Source organism: Mastomys coucha, unplaced genomic scaffold (assembly GCF_008632895.1).
Source record: "Mastomys coucha isolate ucsf_1 unplaced genomic scaffold, UCSF_Mcou_1 pScaffold19, whole genome shotgun sequence".
Taxonomy (NCBI): domain Eukaryota; kingdom Metazoa; phylum Chordata; class Mammalia; order Rodentia; family Muridae; genus Mastomys; species Mastomys coucha.
In genome coordinates, this window is record NW_022196901.1 from 19,068,158 (window position 1) to 19,084,807 (window position 16,650).

General features: G+C 53.6%; 2 protein-coding genes and 1 long non-coding RNA gene across 4 annotated transcripts in view; 2 read left to right on the top strand and 1 right to left on the bottom strand.

The window, feature by feature from the left end:
- The window catches only part of Nos3 (nitric oxide synthase 3), a 20,257-nt gene extending 12,771 nt beyond the window's left edge, over positions 1-7,486 (top strand). Inside the window, exons 15-26 of one of the 2 annotated variants that reach the window (XM_031380143.1) lie at positions 214-330; positions 436-610; positions 2,410-2,542; positions 2,650-2,728; positions 2,868-3,055; positions 3,520-3,692; positions 4,008-4,218; positions 4,298-4,385; positions 5,687-5,808; positions 6,435-6,583; positions 6,706-6,900; positions 6,997-7,486. In XM_031380143.1, coding sequence (XP_031236003.1) covers positions 214-330; positions 436-610; positions 2,410-2,542; positions 2,650-2,728; positions 2,868-3,055; positions 3,520-3,692; positions 4,008-4,218; positions 4,298-4,385; positions 5,687-5,808; positions 6,435-6,583; positions 6,706-6,900; positions 6,997-7,158 — 1,792 coding nt within the window. In that variant the 3' untranslated portion in view covers positions 7,159-7,486. The remainder of the gene's footprint in view (positions 1-213; positions 331-435; positions 611-2,409; positions 2,543-2,649; positions 2,729-2,867; positions 3,056-3,519; positions 3,693-4,007; positions 4,219-4,297; positions 4,386-5,686; positions 5,809-6,434; positions 6,584-6,705; positions 6,901-6,996) is intronic. The other variant, XM_031380144.1, reaches the window with a different exon arrangement.
- A 244-nt stretch (positions 7,487-7,730) lies between these two features.
- On the bottom strand, positions 7,731-15,695 carry Atg9b (autophagy related 9B). The gene is made up of 14 exons (XM_031380145.1): positions 14,868-15,695; positions 14,700-14,743; positions 14,514-14,578; positions 13,993-14,154; positions 13,280-13,421; positions 11,324-12,078; positions 11,011-11,167; positions 10,515-10,694; positions 9,896-10,132; positions 9,595-9,728; positions 9,135-9,231; positions 8,825-8,948; positions 8,602-8,741; positions 7,731-8,439 (listed from the first exon to the last, which is right to left on the bottom strand). Exons 1-13 carry the CDS (start codon positions 15,412-15,414, stop codon positions 8,617-8,619), a joined length of 2,769 nt encoding a protein of 922 aa, XP_031236005.1. The 5' UTR covers positions 15,415-15,695; the 3' UTR covers positions 7,731-8,439; positions 8,602-8,616.
- On the top strand, positions 8,728-12,407 carry LOC116097545. The gene is made up of 2 exons (XR_004121463.1): positions 8,728-8,857; positions 11,308-12,407. It is a non-coding gene; the product is annotated as an uncharacterized LOC116097545 (long non-coding RNA).
- Positions 15,696-16,650: the final 955 nt, after the last annotated feature.

Consider the following 16,650-nt stretch of genomic DNA (forward strand, 5'->3'; position numbering starts at 1 on the left):
AGGTCTGCCTTCTCTGGGGGACCTGGTTACTGCCAGGCCCAGGACTCCCCTCTACAATCCTGAGGTCTCCTCCAAAAGGAGAAGAGGCAGAGCAGACTCCACCACCACAGCCTTTCTCACCCCAGGAGTAGAAACCCCAAAACTATTCCCAGTCTGGGCCAGGGCAAGGTTCCCAGTTCCTTGTGACACCCTGTCTTTAACCTCTCTTGCCAGGAGCTACAAAATCCGATTCAACAGTGTCTCCTGCTCAGACCCACTGGTATCCTCCTGGAGGCGCAAGAGGAAGGAGTCTAGTAACACAGACAGTGCAGGGGCCCTGGGCACCCTCAGGTTGGGGGTCCTCACTAAGGAGGGTCAATGGGAGACACAAACTTTACCTGGGTAAACTTGGGCTGGAGTCCCTGGGGACTCCAACAACGACTTTCTGGACCACAGGTTCTGTGTGTTTGGGCTGGGCTCCCGAGCATACCCCCACTTCTGTGCCTTTGCTCGAGCGGTGGACACAAGGCTGGAGGAGCTGGGCGGGGAGCGCCTACTGCAGCTGGGCCAGGGTGATGAGCTCTGTGGCCAGGAGGAGGCTTTCCGAGGCTGGGCCCAGGCAGCCTTCCAGGTGAGTTCCCTGGTGCCCTGTGTCTGACCTAGGTTGCCCCCCCTGTTCTGATTCCGACCAACCTGAGGACCAACCTGAGACGCCTCCTTCGCTTTTGTAGTGGAAATGCTGAGGCTAGAGACTCACTGACTTCCTAATCTGCTTCTCTGGCCATTCACCCTTTTCCTTTCCAAATGTGCCTTCATGTGCCACTCCACCCAAGTAGTGGACAACAGGTCTTACCAACGGAAATGCTACACAAAGCCAGAAACACAGAAAAGAGTAGAAGCAGGGTCTACAGTCATAAGCTGGTGCTAAGAGCAGGAGCACAAAGGGAAGAGGTCAGAGCATCAGGCCCCCTTCTGAAGGCAGCCAGGAAGGAAGAAAAAGGGGTCACCCAGAGATGGATTAGAGGTCAGGGCTGAAGCTGAGCCTGGAGACCAGCCCAGGTGCCTAGAGGACTAGTTCTGGACACAGAAGTATCCAGGATACGTTCTCAGGTCATCGTCACAATGATACTTCTCACTTGATGCAGGGATCCCCCACATCTGTCTGTCCATCTGGGGCTCAGTTTTAGCCAGTCAGGATACAAGGCAAGAAGGGGAGCTTCTTTAAGTGTGGGAGAGCCGGGGTGTTTGCTTAAAGGAGAAGGTTGAGATTGAGAAGTAAGAAATAGTAAATCAAAGCCAGAGAAGAGAGGCAAATGGAGATGCTAGAAGTTTCTGAGCCAGGTGAGACAGACCACAAGATGAAGTTTCAGTGAGATGATGCAGATGGATGGAAACATCTGAGAAGCAGGAAGATGGGCTCACTGGGACAGTAGCAGTGGGGGATCTGAAGGAAGGGAGAGGGCCAAGGAAGGAAGGAAGGAAGAGATAAAAGGCTGCACACACTAGAAAAGAAACAGTAACAGCCTGGAAATAGGACCCAGATCATCATGGCCAAGGAAGGAAGGAAGGAAGAGATAAAAGGCTGCACATCCTAGAAAAGAAACAGTAACAGCCTGGAGATAGGACCCAGCCCATCAGAGAGCCCTGGATCTCAAGGCTGGGAGAGCAAACTGCTAGTCAGCTTTTCCCTGACCAGAAGCAAACAAAGCAGGCTCCCTATGCCTCCCACACTGAGATAGCACCGGCCCTCTGCACACCCTGCAGAGGCTTTGCACAAAGTACCTCAAACAGGGCTGAGGTGTAGCTCAAGTGGTGCTTGCCCAGCATGCACTACCCCTGGGTTCAGCCCTTGGTATTACAAATGTAGTGGTACATTTGTGTAAGACCAGCACTTAGAAGGTAGAGGCAGAAGGATTAGAAGTTCAAGGCCATCTTTTCTACATAGCAAGTTGGAGGCCAGCCTGGTCTACAAAAGACCCTGCCTCTAAAAATGAAAGTATCTTATTCAGTCTTTTCTGGAACCTCATGAGGGATCAAGATGAGAAACTGAGACACATAAGATGTTAAGAACGGAAAAGATCCAACTCAGGTCTGAGTTCACAGCTGCCTGGACTGAGCTACTATATGCCTAACTGTGGTCCCAGAGGCAGGGATGACACGTCAGGGTCCCTATGCCAGATGAGCTAGAAAATAAAGTGCCATCATCATCAACAGCCTCAGCTCCGGGTCCTTACAACTTCATCCTCCGTCTTGCCAATCCGGTTGCCAACCCCACCACTAGGGATAAGGCTGCCCTGCTTGAAATGAAGAGATTGCTGGATAGCTGGCTGAAAGGTCCAGCCCTAGCTCCCTTGAATCACCCCTCCCCCACTTCTCACTGAGGATCCCTGAAGGCAAGCAGCCTTAGACCATCACCTACTAATCCCTCAGGCTGCCTGTGAAACCTTCTGTGTGGGAGAAGATGCCAAAGTTGCTGCCCGAGATATCTTCAGCCCCAAACGCAGCTGGAAGCGCCAGAGGTACCGGCTGAGTACTCAGGCTGAGAGCCTGCAGTTACTACCAGGTACAACCCTGACCTCAACCTGATCTTGCTGAGTCGGGGTCCTAGGATTCTCCCTCACAGGCCAGGACCCACTCAGTTGCTGAAGCCCCTTACCATCTTCTTCCCAGGGCTGACTCACGTGCACAGGCGGAAGATGTTTCAGGCTACAATCCTCTCTGTGGAAAACCTACAGAGCAGCAAATCCACGTGAGGAATATGGCTCACCCTACTCTCCTCACTATCAGGATCCCTCTTCATTCAGAATGTAGCCTCTCCCTTCTTCCACATTCTTCCTTTCCCCTTGCTGGCCTCTGACCTCAATAACTGTCTCCTTCCACACTCCTAGCCGAGCCACAATCCTGGTGCGTTTGGACACTGGAGGCCAGGAGGGACTGCAGTATCAGCCAGGGGACCACATAGGTGTGTGCCCACCCAACCGGCCCGGCCTAGTGGAGGCACTGCTGAGCCGAGTGGAGGACCCTCCACCATCCACAGAGCCTGTGGCTGTGGAACAGCTGGAGAAAGGCAGCCCTGGTGAGGATCATTGGCTGGGGTAGGAGAGCAAGAGCCTGCTGCATCCTGGCACAGGATCGCCTTGCTGCTCAGCACTCACAGGGTTGCCACCCCGCTTTCCTCCTGGGTACTACCTGGACCTCGCTGCCACTCCAGCCAGAATGGCCTTGTTCCTTTCCCAGAACCTACCAAGCACCCTGCAAGCCTTCTCCCACAGCCTCCGCCTCCCCACAGTCTAGTTTCTCTGCAGTTGGCCTATCTTTTTCCAAAACAATGCCTGACGTTAAGATAACTTGGTGGGGCTAAGGGCGGAGGAGATCAGACCAACCTAGCTCAGCCAGGGTTCCCTGAAGATACCATTCAAGGACAGATTTTTCCAGTAAGACACAGTGACTTGTGGTTAGCCCCGCCCCCCAAGAGTGAATGCTCAGACCATCCAGCCTCAGTGAGCCCCTCCCTCAGAGCTCCCTGTGCACCACCCCTAGGTGGCCCTCCCCCTGGCTGGGTACGGGACCCCCGGCTACCCCCATGTACGCTGCGCCAGGCTCTCACCTACTTCCTGGACATCACTTCCCCACCCAGCCCTCGCCTCCTTCGACTACTCAGCACCCTGGCAGAAGAGTCCAGTGAACAGCAGGAGCTAGAGGCTCTCAGCCAGGTGGGAGCCATGTTTCCGGAAGCCCCTAGGGCTGGACTAGAGGAGGATAAGTAGGGGGACATTCCATGGCAGGAAATCCCTGTGCATGCCAGGTCTTCTGAACTTGCTTCTCCTAGCCAACATGCCCAGTGCTTTAAGACCTGTTTCCAGGCTGACCCAATTCATCTTTGGGTGCTGAGGGTCTTCATATAGAGTGTGTTGGCCTGAACTGAGCATGGATGAATGCTAAGGAGGCTCAGCTAGGTATGGCGCACTCTAGGAGGGTAAGCCACTCTGAGGACTGTGGGGCTCTCAGCTCAGCACATCTGCCCCTAGGACCCCCGGCGCTACGAAGAGTGGAAGTGGTTCCGCTGCCCCACACTGCTAGAGGTGCTGGAGCAGTTTCCATCAGTGGCACTGCCTGCCCCGCTGATCCTCACCCAGCTGCCCCTGCTCCAGCCCCGGTACTACTCTGTCAGCTCAGCATCCAGCATCCACCCAGGAGAGATCCACCTCACTGTAGCTGTGCTGGCATACAGAACCCAGGGTGAGGCTGGGAGCAGGAAGAACCTGGTCTTGGGAAGGCTAGGACAAACCTCTGAATGATTTCTCCTTCTAACCCCTAGATGGGCTGGGCCCTCTACACTACGGTGTCTGTTCCACATGGATGAGCCAACTCAAGGCAGGAGACCCAGTGCCCTGCTTCATCAGGGGGTAAGTGAGGCCTCTTGTGTAGAGAAGGGCGACAAGAAGAGGTTGTCTGTGTCCAGACAGGGGTGAGAAAGTTTTATCTTTATACATGGCAGGGACAAGTGAGAAATGTATGTGTGTGTACCGGGGCAGGGGTCACACAGTATTGGCTGGTAATTACTGAAAGCCTATTATTACATCAAGAATGGTGGATCTCTCCAGGCAGTGGTGGTGCACTTGGGAGGCAGAGGCAGGTGGATTTCTGAGTTCAAAGACAGCCTGGTCTACAGAGTGAGTTCTAGGACAGCCAGGGCTACACAGAAAAACCTTGTCTCGAAAAACCATTAAAAAAAAAAAAAAAAAAAGGTAGATATCTGGGTCATTTCCCAACTATGGCTGAGCTTTGGGTCTCAAAGCTTTGGTGCAGAGTCCTGCCCCTGAAGCCACAACTACCAACAACAACATAGATTAGACAGTAACCCTGCTGCTTGATGAAAGAATGGCCCCAGCATGATTCTCTATGTCCTTGGCTATTGCCTGTGTTAGAAGGCTTAGCTTCTGTCAGTCATGGTGGCACATACCTTTTAATTCCCTTCACTAATAAGCCTGAAGCAAATGAATCTCTGAGTTCAAGGCCAGTCTGGTCTACAAAGAGAGTTCCAGGTCAGCCAAGACTGTATAGGGAGATCCCGTCTCAAAAAGGAGAGAAAGAGAGAGAGAGAGAGAGAGAGAGAGAGAGAGAGAGAGAGAGAGAGCAGGAGAGATGGCTCAGCGGTTAAGAGCACTGACTGCTCTTCCAGAGATCCTGAGTTCAAATCCCAGCCACCACATGGTGGCTCACAACCTTCTGTAATGGGATCTGATGCCCTCTTCTGGTGTTTCTGAAGACAGTTACAGTGTACTCATAAATAAAATTTTTAAAAGGGGGCTGGCAAGATGGCTCAGTGGGTAAGAGCACTGACTGCTCTTCTAAAGGTCCTGAGTTCAAATCCCACATGGTGGCTCACAACCACCCATAATGAGATCTAACACCCTTTTCTGGTGTGTCTGCACACCTTTAAATCCAACATTTGGAAGCAGAGGCAGGCAGATCTGAGTTTAAGGTCAGCCTGGTCTACAGAGTGAGTTCCACGTTAGCCAAGGCTGCACAAAGAAACCCTGTCTGGAAAAAACAAAATCAATCAATCAATCAATCAATCAAACATACAAACAAAAGAGACTCATTGGTCATTGGTCCTTGGACTTTCCTGTCTGTACAGCCACAGCTTTTTTAATATGACACGGGTGACGACGTAAAGGGGTCTTAATGGACTCTCTCTGGCTAGGGCTCCCTCCTTCCGGCTGCCACCTGATCCTAACTTGCCCTGCATCCTGGTGGGCCCAGGAACTGGTATTGCACCCTTCCGGGGATTCTGGCAGGACCGATTACATGACATTGAAATCAAAGGTGAGGCTGGGCTAAGAGTGCACCTGGAAGTCAGAAGGGAGCCAAGCAGAAAATCAATGGGCTGGAAGAAATGACCATAAAGGAAACTAGGCCCAAAGGTGAAAAGAAACATTTAATGGAGAGGGAAGGGAAGGAGAGTCGAGGTCTGGGTCCTGTTTGTCAGCCTGCCTGGTGGTGCCTCAGCATACAGGTGGTTTTGAAATGGATTGAGAATAGAGAAGGGAGGGACAGGGCAGGAATTCAAACAGGAAACAACTCTAGGTTGATTTCTTACTAAGTCAGAACACCTCTGGAGTAATCCACTCTATAAACTGACATGGTGTTCAGGTCAGGCACAGAGATGTCAATCAAAGAGGTTGTGTGGGATAGGACTGGAGCGAGGAAAAAGACCTGGGATTTCACACAAGGTCATGGGTACAGAATTGAGTCCAGTAGTTTCCTTCTAAAAATCAAAGGTGTGTAAGGGTCTGGGCAGAAAGCATCCATTTTGCCCCTAGAGGCTGGGCAGACAAGATAGTGGTTGCTCCAAGCCAAAAGTCTGGCTGGCACCTTGAATGGCCTGGAGGTGGGGTTACCAGGACTGTTCCAGAGGAAGCGGCCCTCCCAAACCTCCATGTTGCTCACAGGGCTACAGCCTGCCCCCATGACTTTGGTGTTTGGCTGCCGATGCTCCCAACTTGACCATCTCTACCGGGACGAAGTACTGGATGCCCAGCAGCGTGGGGTGTTTGGACAAGTCCTCACCGCCTTTTCCAGGGATCCTGGCAGCCCCAAGGTACCAGGGGCGGGTATAGAGATGGCGTGACAAAGGCCGTTCCCAAGCCCCGCCCCTCCCAAACCCATCCTACCCGGGCACGCCCCTGGCCTGGGAGTTCTCACAGCAAGACTCGCCCCTAGACCTATGTGCAAGACCTCCTGAGGACAGAGCTGGCCGCGGAGGTTCACCGCGTGCTGTGCCTCGAGCAAGGACACATGTTTGTCTGCGGCGACGTCACTATGGCAACCAGCGTCCTGCAAACCGTGCAGCGAATTCTGGCAACAGAGGGCGGCATGGAGCTGGATGAAGCTGGTGACGTCATCGGCATACTGCGGGTGCGAAGGGGCAAACCTGGCCGGGCTAGGGTAGGTCTAGGCTGGCAGCTCCTGTTCGGGTTCTGATCCATTGAGTTCTTCTCGCCACCCCCGCAGGATCAGCAACGCTACCACGAGGACATTTTCGGACTTACATTACGCACCCAGGAGGTGACAAGCCGCATCCGCACCCAGAGCTTTTCTTTGCAGGAGCGGCAGCTGAGGGGTGCAGTGCCCTGGTCCTTTGACCCGCCTGGCCCAGAAACCCCTGGTTCCTGACAATCTTCCTCCCCTCCAGTTCCCGGAGAGAGGGATTGTGTCACTTCGTTCGGTTGCCCAAGGCTAGCCACCCTCTCTGGAGAATGCCTACAGCACTGGTTGCGAGGCTGCCGATTTAAGAACTCTCTTCTCCAGTTTACCTAGGCTGGGAGGGGGCCGGCCTAAATCTTGAAGGTTCCTCTGGCTGTGGTATTTAGAGCATCCTGCTGCCCTCTTCGTTTGCTTTGATGGACTGTAGACTCCCTTTATCTCTCTCTGAAGTATCTTACCTTTAAAGTCTAAGTCATCCCGGTATTTATTGAAAATTTATCATAAAAGATCATGCCAGGGGGCTGTTGAGATGGTTCAGCGGGGAAGAGCACTGACTGCTCTTCGGAAGGTCATGAGTTCAAATCCCAGCAACCACATGGTGGCTCACAACCACTTGTAATGTGATCTGACGGCTTATTCTGGTGCGTCTGAAGACAGCTACAGTGTATTTACATATAATAAATAAATAAATCTTTAAAAAAAAAAAAAGATCATGCCAGAAGCCCAACCCAACTCTTGTGAATTACAGTGACTGAAAAGGAGACTAGTTCAATGCTTTAATGTGTAAAGATGTTGGGATAGTAATTTTTTGACAGTGAGTCCCAGACACTTCTCTGTAACCCAGTACTCTGAAAAAAAGTTCCTAATCAGGCACAGACAGTTCTGTGATTGAATGAACAGGTGCCTACAGGACACATACCAGACATTCCCATGGCAAAGATGTGCAGCACAGCCATGAGCAATTTCTGCTGCTTGTTTCACACAGGATGAGGAGCCCCACCCACTTCCTCCTGATACTACAGCAGTGCTGAAGTCTAAAACTATCAACCCTCTCTGGTTTTTCCACTCACCCGTCTCCATATTCCCCACCCCTAGTCCCACAGGAACTCCAAGGGGAGGTCGACGGGAACAACTTCTCTGCCCTTCAGACCTCACAGTTCCCTAACGCTGAGCTGGACCATGCCTGGGCCCTTGCTCCACCTTGAGGCCACTGGGGTCCTTCTTCCTAGGCCACTGCTCCACAGCTAGCCAGGCTAGTGTCAACTTGTGGGGCCATCTATAGGCCACCTCAGCTCACTGTCATCTCCTACTGCTTGACTGTTCTCCGGGCAAGCTCCTCTTTGACTCCCAGATATGGCCAACTAAAATATCCTGGGCCTGTCATCTGAACTAGGACTGGGGCTCAGAAGATGGCCCCAAGTGTCCTTCCACATCACCCATCCAATTTCCTGCAGCTGGAAAAGCCAGAACCTGTAAGAGGAAAAGACCATCAGCAAGCATTCAAGGCACCTAGATTTTAGAGTCGTCTGCCCTTCCACCCCAGATCTAACTAGTATCTCCACCCCACCTAAACTGGTCCCAAGCTAGTTTCCTTTTCCTTGCTTGCTTAACCCCCATGTGGGCAATACTGACCTGAGATATCCTCAGTCAGTGCAAGGAGCCTGTTAGGGGCTCCTTCTGGGTGTCTGTGGTCTCCTGGGAACCCTTTGGGAATAGATTCTGGGCCCTCTGGGTGTTCCACTGTTGTCTTGGGCTAGAAGCAGGACTGGAGCCTGGAGATAAATGTCATTGGGTGAGCAGGGTCATGATGCTCAAGAAACACCATGATCTTGCCCTTATGCCCTACCCTCCTCACCATCACTTGACCAAGATGGCTTCTCCTCATCAGGTGAGCCTGGCTGTGAAGGGCTGGACCAGGGCCTGGATGGGGAGGAAGCTGCAGCCTCTCCCCATAGTTCCTGCTGCTGCTGTTGATGAAGCTAGATGGTGGATGGAAGAGGAAGAGGATGAGGACGGGGGCTCCCTCATATGTGCAGGCGGGAAGCAAGGCCAAGCTCCGCTGCTAGGCACAGAGAGCTCATAGCTCCTGTTAAGAACACTTTAGATTCTGCCCGCTTCCCCAGCATTCACTTCATTCGCTTTCTTCCCATAGTCCCTCTACACACCTGATGTAGGTAAATGGCGTGGAGGCTCATCTCAGCAGAAACAAGCTCTGGGAGTTGGGTCAGCTTCTGGCCCCCAGTGCCTCCTGGGGACACACAGCTACAACAAGATGTACCCAGTTAAGAGTCAGCCTCACAGAGGTCAGCCCCACAGAGGTCAGCCCCACAGAGGTCAGCCCCACAGAGGTCAGCCCCACAGAGGTCAGCCCCATAGAGGTCAGCCTCACAGAGGTCAGCCCCACAGAGGTCAGCCCCACAGAGGTCAGCCTCACAGAGGTCAGCCCCACAGAGGTCAGCCTCACAGAGGTTAGCCTCACAGAGGTCAGCCCCACAGAGGTCAGCCCCACAGAGGAAGGCAGACCAGGTTTCACCTCACCTTCCAAGTCCCCTCAGCACCCTAGTACCGTCTCCCAGAGGGTCACCACTAATCCAGACTCCCCTGCATCAGGTGTCTACGTCTCACCTAGGGTCCTGGACCATTCGTGAAATAGAGGCAAGGAGGCTGGCTGTGGCTGCAGCAGGGCAGGGGGCTGTGGGACTCAGGTCCCTCTGGGGTGGGTGGGGATTCACCAAGAGGTTGGCAAGGAAGGCTTCTGGCTGAACAAAAGAGAGCCAAAGAGTGGAGAAGGGGTTAAGGGGAGGGTCCGAAGAAGGGACAGAGATGTGATAGGTTGAGCCTGGCTGCCATAGTAACAATAAAGTCAGGAGTGCCAGGGAGAGATGCAGGGTGGGAAGAGCAAAGGGTAGGTAGCTTTGGAACTTACCAGAGGGGATGCACAGTCACTGAGCACCCCTGGGGTGGGAGGGCTCCGGGTCGAGGGAGCGCCCCAGGTAGCTGCATCTTGTTGTACCCGGCCCCGAAGCTGTCCAAGGAACTTTGAGCTGTGCCCTGGAGGCTGCCATTGTGGGTGTGCCAGGGAGAACCGCATTAAGGAGAGTTCCGTCTTTCCATCTTCTGCACGCTGAGAGAGTGAGGCCTCTGTCTGTCCCTCTGAAAGCCACTGCAAGGAAGGGAGTCCTTCTGGTGTTAGGGACACCAGGCCTCAGCTAGGCAGGATGATGAAGGCTTTGATGGGAACTCGGTAAAAGTTATCCAGGAGTAGGGCAGTGGAGCAAGACATAGGCATTCGGTCTGGGACACAGCTAGCTTTGAATGTTTGCCCCTGTGCGGTCCTAGCTCCTCAGACAAGCCTAGCCTACACTCCACTCTTTCACCACCTAGCCCTCTTTATGGGGGTGGGGGGTGTCAGTCTTTGCTCCCATTTATTATCTTTTTTTTTTTAATAATATAGCAGCAAAGGGCTCTATAGACCTATCATGCTTTAGTGAAGCAGGCAAACAGCCACCCAATACAACTTCAGAAGGTCAGGGAAGGGCTCTAACCTGAGGATGCCCATGGCGCTTCACATCCATTAAGGCAAAAGAACAGATGTCCCCAACACCGGCCACATCCACAGTGAAGTGATGAAAAAAGTCAATAATCTCCAGAGCACGGGGGCGGAACCAGAAGAGCAGAAACAGTGGGGTCAGGAGTGGAGACAGGAGCTCTTCCAGGAGAGAGACCTGAAGAAGCAAGGGTGAGGCTGAGCAGGGAGCATACAGAGGACACAGGTTCCAGATGAAGGCTGCGACGGGAACCTACAAGTGATCCAGGGTCAAGAGCCTCCAGGAACACTCTCTAAGGTCTGAAGATTCCAACCACTCATTCCAAAGCCGCCTCATGGAACACACACACACACACACACACACACACACACACACACACACACACGAACACATCACCACCACTACCACTCCGCCCATGTGGCCCCCAACTTCTCCCAGACTAATCATTTCTATAGAGCCTATTCCGGGGCCCCCTGTAGGCCCCGGTACTCACTGCGCGGTACTGAAGCAGCTGTGCCATCTGCCAATAAGAGCTGGCCCGAGCACCCGCTGCACCAGGCTCCTCTGGGAGGTAATGCATGTGTGCCAGGGCTGCCTGCAGCAGGAGCTGGGAGGAACGCCCCTGGCTTTGCTCCTCTGGAATGAAGGACCTGGAGGGCAGGATGTGGGGTGAGGGATGTGGTTAGGAGGACCGGCAGGTGGGACGCAGGGCTGAAGCGCGCTGATAGTGACAGCTAAGGTTTGCTAGGGAAAGGTCAGAGAAGGGGCACACACCAATATCTCCTCCCAGATATGTGCCATCTAACCTGGCTACAGTGGCTGTGACCCCGAGCGCCGTCATGGTAGTGAGCACATGCTCCACGGCCAACACGTCCTCATCGTAGATGGTGAGCACTAGCAGCGCGGCAAAGAGCGCTCCGGAGAAGAAGACCAGCTGGCGGGCCAGCAGTGCGCGCAGAGGAGCCGGGGGCTCGGCTGCATGCAGGAAGGCGGCCGCGGGCCGGTAGGCGCGGCCGAGACGCGCACGCAGCTCGTGCGGCAGCTCGTTAAAGTGGCGCAGCTGCAGGCGGGCCAGGCGGGACCAGCGGCGCGCCCCGAAGGCGCCGGGCTCGCGCCGCAGCAGCTCCACGTGGCTGTAGAAAGCGTGCAGTACCTGCCAGGCCAGCACCAGGGGGCTCAGCGCCAAGTTCACGGCGGCCAGCAACAGCACCGTGCGCCGCCAGCGGGTGGCCAGGACGCCCCGGAAGTCGCTGCGCTTGTAGGCTTCGGGAAGCTCCCAGCCCCCGCGGAAGAGTGAGAAGGGACCGCGGAAGAGCAGCAAGTCCACGTTGAGCGCCAAGCCGCGGCTGAGGAAGGCGGCGCTGCCCCCCCAGGGCAGCGGGCAGCGGGCAGGCAGCAGACCCTTGTTGGCCAGCGCCACCTGGTAGTTGGTGTAGCGCAGGATGCGGTGGTGGACGTCCAGTTCCGTCAGCGGCCGCGGCTGCACGCACAGCCCACCGCTCCTCTGCAGCTCCAGAAGGCGAGACTGCACCTCGGCCCAGGGTACCGAGCTGAGCTCCTCCTGCGGAGAGGGAACAAGCCTAGGGACCAGTATCTCCCTCCACAGAGACGCATAGCCTCCATGACTCGCTGAGCTGCCTGCGAACTCCAGCCCTGGTGGCCTGCCTCCCACCATTGGGTCGTGCCTTCTTCTAGACATTCTGCTGACAGAAGCGCTTCTCCTTTCTTTCTGCCCCTTCTCAATTATTCTGCTCATTACTTCCACTAGCCATTAGTCAGTGATAGGCTTCCTGCTGACACCTCTTAAGTAAACTTCAGGGACTGGGACCTGGCTTTCTTTGCTGACCCCCCTTAAGCCCCACATATAAAAGAATGAGACGTCTCCTATCTCGCTGCTTTATGCCTGCACAAAGTTAAGAACCGTGACAATGCGTACCCCCACCTCAAGGCCACTTCGTGCAATCACTTGATTAACTTTCACACAACCCTGCCTGTGTGTGTGTGTGTCTGCAGGGACAGAATGCTCCCATACTTCATTTGGAGAGACTCATCTAAGCTGCAAGCATCACTTTAGCCCAGTCTAGTTATTTCCTCAGGACCAGCCCCCATAGCTCCTCCCAGCATCTTCCCCTCTGCTGGAGGACAGAGAAGAGGAAGGGCAAGAGGGAAGGCGAAGGATTGGCCCCACTGCCCCAGCAGTGGCTATGCCTGTGCCTCCCTACTCTAACGGCTCAGAACATCCAAGGGGAAGCAAGATATGGGGACCGATATTCTAACAAAAAACTTGGACAAAGCTAGAAGGAGCATGACCAGGGAATAGTGAAGAGACCAAGAGAGTGGCTTTCACTCCAGGTGCCCTAGAAGGCTCCATTTCCGGGAAGTAAGCCCAGCTGCACTGCACACCCATGATTTCCTCACTTCCTGCCCAGAGGCTTGGGTAGCCCTCCCCCTCACCCTGGCCTGACCTTCCTCGACCAATCAGGATGCCTCCTGATCTGGAAAGCCCAATGACAGCCCTTTCTATAAACAGCCATTGTTTTTACCACCCACATGTGACTGTAAGTCACTGTCATGACCCATCGAGTGAAGGAAGCTTCACGCGGGTCAGATCCAAGCTTGCTAAGTGCCTGCCTCCTGACATTACTCTAGGCCCAGGGCAGGTATCATTCAGTTTCCATCTTTCTGCTCTTCTCAGTGGGTCCTTCCATCTGTATGGCCCCACTCTCTCCTGTCCAGTGCCCATAATGTCACAGCAGGCTTACTGGGGGAATGTGCAGGGCCTCCCTGTAAAACACCTGGATGTCCCAGTAGCTGAAGAGGTTGCAGACTGAGCGAAGCAGCTGGAACAGCCAGAAGCCAGCAGCCAGGACTAGGAGGAAGACCAACAGGGGACTGCCGTGGATCCTGCAAGAGGTTGGGCGGGGAGGGTAACATAAAGGTGGGAAACCCACAGAAAGGAAATGGTGTCAAAGACCCTCCAGTCACAGTGGGGCTAAGGAGGGGGTCCTCCGTGAGCCCTTGAGAAGCGCCCACAAAGTCAACATGTCACAAGTGACATCCATGCCCTCTGCTGTTTGTATTCTCAGTCTCCCACGGGGGGGGGGGGACAGTGGGCTTTTCCAGAAGACAAGTGAAGATGTCACATCGTCCCAACAGCCCATGTAGCATGCACTTCTGCATTCCTAAGTTTTAAAGTTGTTCCCAAGGCTAGGAATGTGGCTGAGTGGTCCCTTGCTTGCCCAGCATGCCAGAAGCCCTAGGTTTGCTCCCCAACACCAAAAATAAGCAGTTGTCCTCACCATAAGGTAATAGAACTGTGACTCATAATTCAAGGCTCTCTGAGATTCCCAGTCGACTTGGAGAATGTTTTTAAACACTGGGAGTTGAATTAAACCAAGGGGCAGTGTGAGGAGGTCCCTTCCTTCCTATCCTTTTGTGACCTTACTTCAGGGGCAGCCACTAGACCGTCACTTACTTCTCTGCACACTGGGCTGAGGGCAGAATGGCATCTGACAAGGCCACTTTGCTATGCAATGGTCCAGGTCTTGTATGGTTCTTTGGTTGGTTGTTGAAAAGAACATTGTAATCCACACAGCGAAGGAGGAAGGTTGTGAAGGTGACAATGAAAACGAACTGTCTGAGGAGGGGATGTAGGAGAGGTCTGGTCAGGCTAGGAGCCCAGTCACTAGACAGGCTACAGCTCTATATGGCCCCCTGACCCTTCAGAGCCCCAAGCCTAGAACTGAAAAGGAGAGCTGGGGCATAGCTCTGTTGGTAGAGTGTCTGCTTAGCATATATGAAGCCCCGGATTTCATCTCCAGCACCACATAAACTGGATACAGTAGTATGCCTGTAATTCTAGCACATAGGAGGTAGAAGCGGGAGGAGCAGGGATTCAAGTCTAGCCTAGGATACATGAGATCCTGGATCAAAAATAAATAAAATAAACACTAAAAACAAAAAGAGCAGGGCTTAGGGACAGGACTGGCTTCTCACCCCAGCTGGAAGACATCCTCCAGCAGGATACAGGCAAAGCCATTCCGCTGATGATAGCTGTAGATGTGGCAAGTTTGTCAAGAAATATGCCTAAGCCTATGGACTCTGCCTTTAGAAACTTCTCGCACTCTCCCCTGCTCCACAGGCAGTCCCCCACCATGTCCCTCTGCCAGGCACAAAGGATATCTTGGTGAAGAAACTGTCCAGGTTCTGGATGTGATGCCAGGAACCTGGGCACAGAGAAACCGTGTCAGGACTTGGCATTGTCCCATTTGTGATTAATTTCTCTATCAAACCCAAATCTGCCTCAACACCCCCCAAACCACCCAACCATCCGTATACCCACACACTCACCTCGGAGTCCTTCAGGTACATGAAGCAAGGGTTGATGGTCCTCCCCATGGAGAGGTGAATCTTGAGACCCCTCAGGGTCACAGTCCTCTAGCCGTTCATAATCCTGCTCAGGGATCAGAGGGCCTATCCGCAGCCCAGGATGGTCCTGGGGGCACCGGCAGGAGGGAGGGGGAGTGACCGAGGCCAGGGGTGGGGTAGAGTGGGACCCCCATGAGGGGGAAGCAGAAGTGTGTGTCATTGTGGGATGGGCCTGTGTTGAGGGTGTGGCTGGGGTGGGTAAGGCATTGTGTGGAGGCTGAGAAGCCCCTGCCTCCTGAATCATCAGGCAGGGAGACCCTGAGGCAGGAGGAAACACTGAAGAGGAGCAGCTTCTTGTACGAGGAGCAGGGGACAGAGAGAAGACAGAAATCCTCCCTCCCCCAATTCCCCGACATGGAGAAGCAGGCAGTGGCAGTGCCATAGGGAGCAGAGGCACTGAGCTGGGCCCCAAGTCTCCCCACCGCCCCCGCTGCCTCCTGCTCCCCCCCCACCCCATTCGTCTCACCATCAGGCAGCAGCTTCTCTTGAGAGGTTGAAGGGACTGGACTGCTGTTGTTTTCACAGAGGTCTGTGAAGCTGAGCAGAGACTACAACAAGGACCAGGACAACAACAGCACTAGGTGACTCAGGCTGGGCAGGCCTCAGGCATGCCAGCCCTCAGCCACCTGTGTGATCACTCACACTCCTTGCAGGGCAACCTGAGGCCCAAGCTCCATGCCTGGGAGGGACACCAGTTTGGGAGGCAGGAGTTCAAGAGTTATTGGGACTAAAAGAGACACCTGTGATCTCTGCTTTCAGTCCTCGAGGACACAAGTGGTAAAAACAGGGCAGCTGCTACAAAAATAATAAACACAGAGAGCAAAATCATATCAGAGGGCTCTAGAGTGCACGGACAGAATAGTAAACCTCTCATTCCTACAGCTACATTCCATTCACTTCACATCTATTGGCACCGGTCAGTAGAGACTGATTTAAAACCACCTTCCCAAAAAGGTGATCCATTCAGATTTCCCAGCACTTAGGAGGAGACAGAGGCAACAAGATTAGGAGTCTGAAGCCATTCGGGCAATATTTAACCCTATCTTAAAAAAAAAAAAAACTATATATTTTCTTTCTCTGAATGAAAGAGGGGAGACTGTGGTTAGCTGGGAGAAAACAAAAAAGAGTAAAAGGAGGAAGTGCTGGGCATCTCAAGTTGGAGAAGTTATTTGAGGACTTAAGGAGAAAAGGCTGGTTCCTTGAGATCCATTATGTCTTCTGTCTCCTCCTGAACCCTGATATACTCTCCTCCATGTCCTGAGCTGGGGCCGGGGCCTCCTGAGGAGGAAGGCAGGAAGAGGTGAGGGCCGTGGAAGGATAATTTTGGGTATGTGAGGATGGACTGGCTCAGTTGAGTTCTTTGTTGTTGCCGCACCTGGGAGGTGGAGGCCCAGGTGGCTGGTCTGATGGCTTGCCCAACGCCATTCCTAAGGTCCTGAGTCACCAAGTGCCCTACTGAAGCCCATGCCTGAGATGCTGACTTAGTGAGCAGGTGGCAGGGCCATCAGCGATCAAGCCAGTATCTCAGAATATCAGTGCCTCCTAGAGCATTTCCTGGAGGAACGTGGAGGACACCCATGGAACGTCCCACAAGTCTACCCAGACTGCCTGATTTTCTTATACAACAAGAGTTCAGGACTTCCATACTTTTGTGACTGGGTAAGGTGCAAAGCTATGCTTTGTGGCAAAATGGAATCCCAAGGAA

Bases quoted from the DNA above. Each gene is read 5' to 3' on its own strand.
- Atg9b (XM_031380145.1), bottom strand. From the start codon at position 15,414: ATGGTGAGACGAATGGGGTGGGGGGGGAGCAGGAGGCAGCGGGGGCGG. The intron at 13,422-13,992 runs GTAAGTGACGGT...AACCTCTTGCAG, and splicing joins TCAGCCCAGTGTGCAGAGAA to GATCCACGGCAGTCCCCTGT. The intron at 10,695-11,010 runs GTGAGTACCGGG...TTGCTTCTTCAG, and splicing joins AGCTGCTTCAGTACCGCGCA to GTCTCTCTCCTGGAAGAGCT.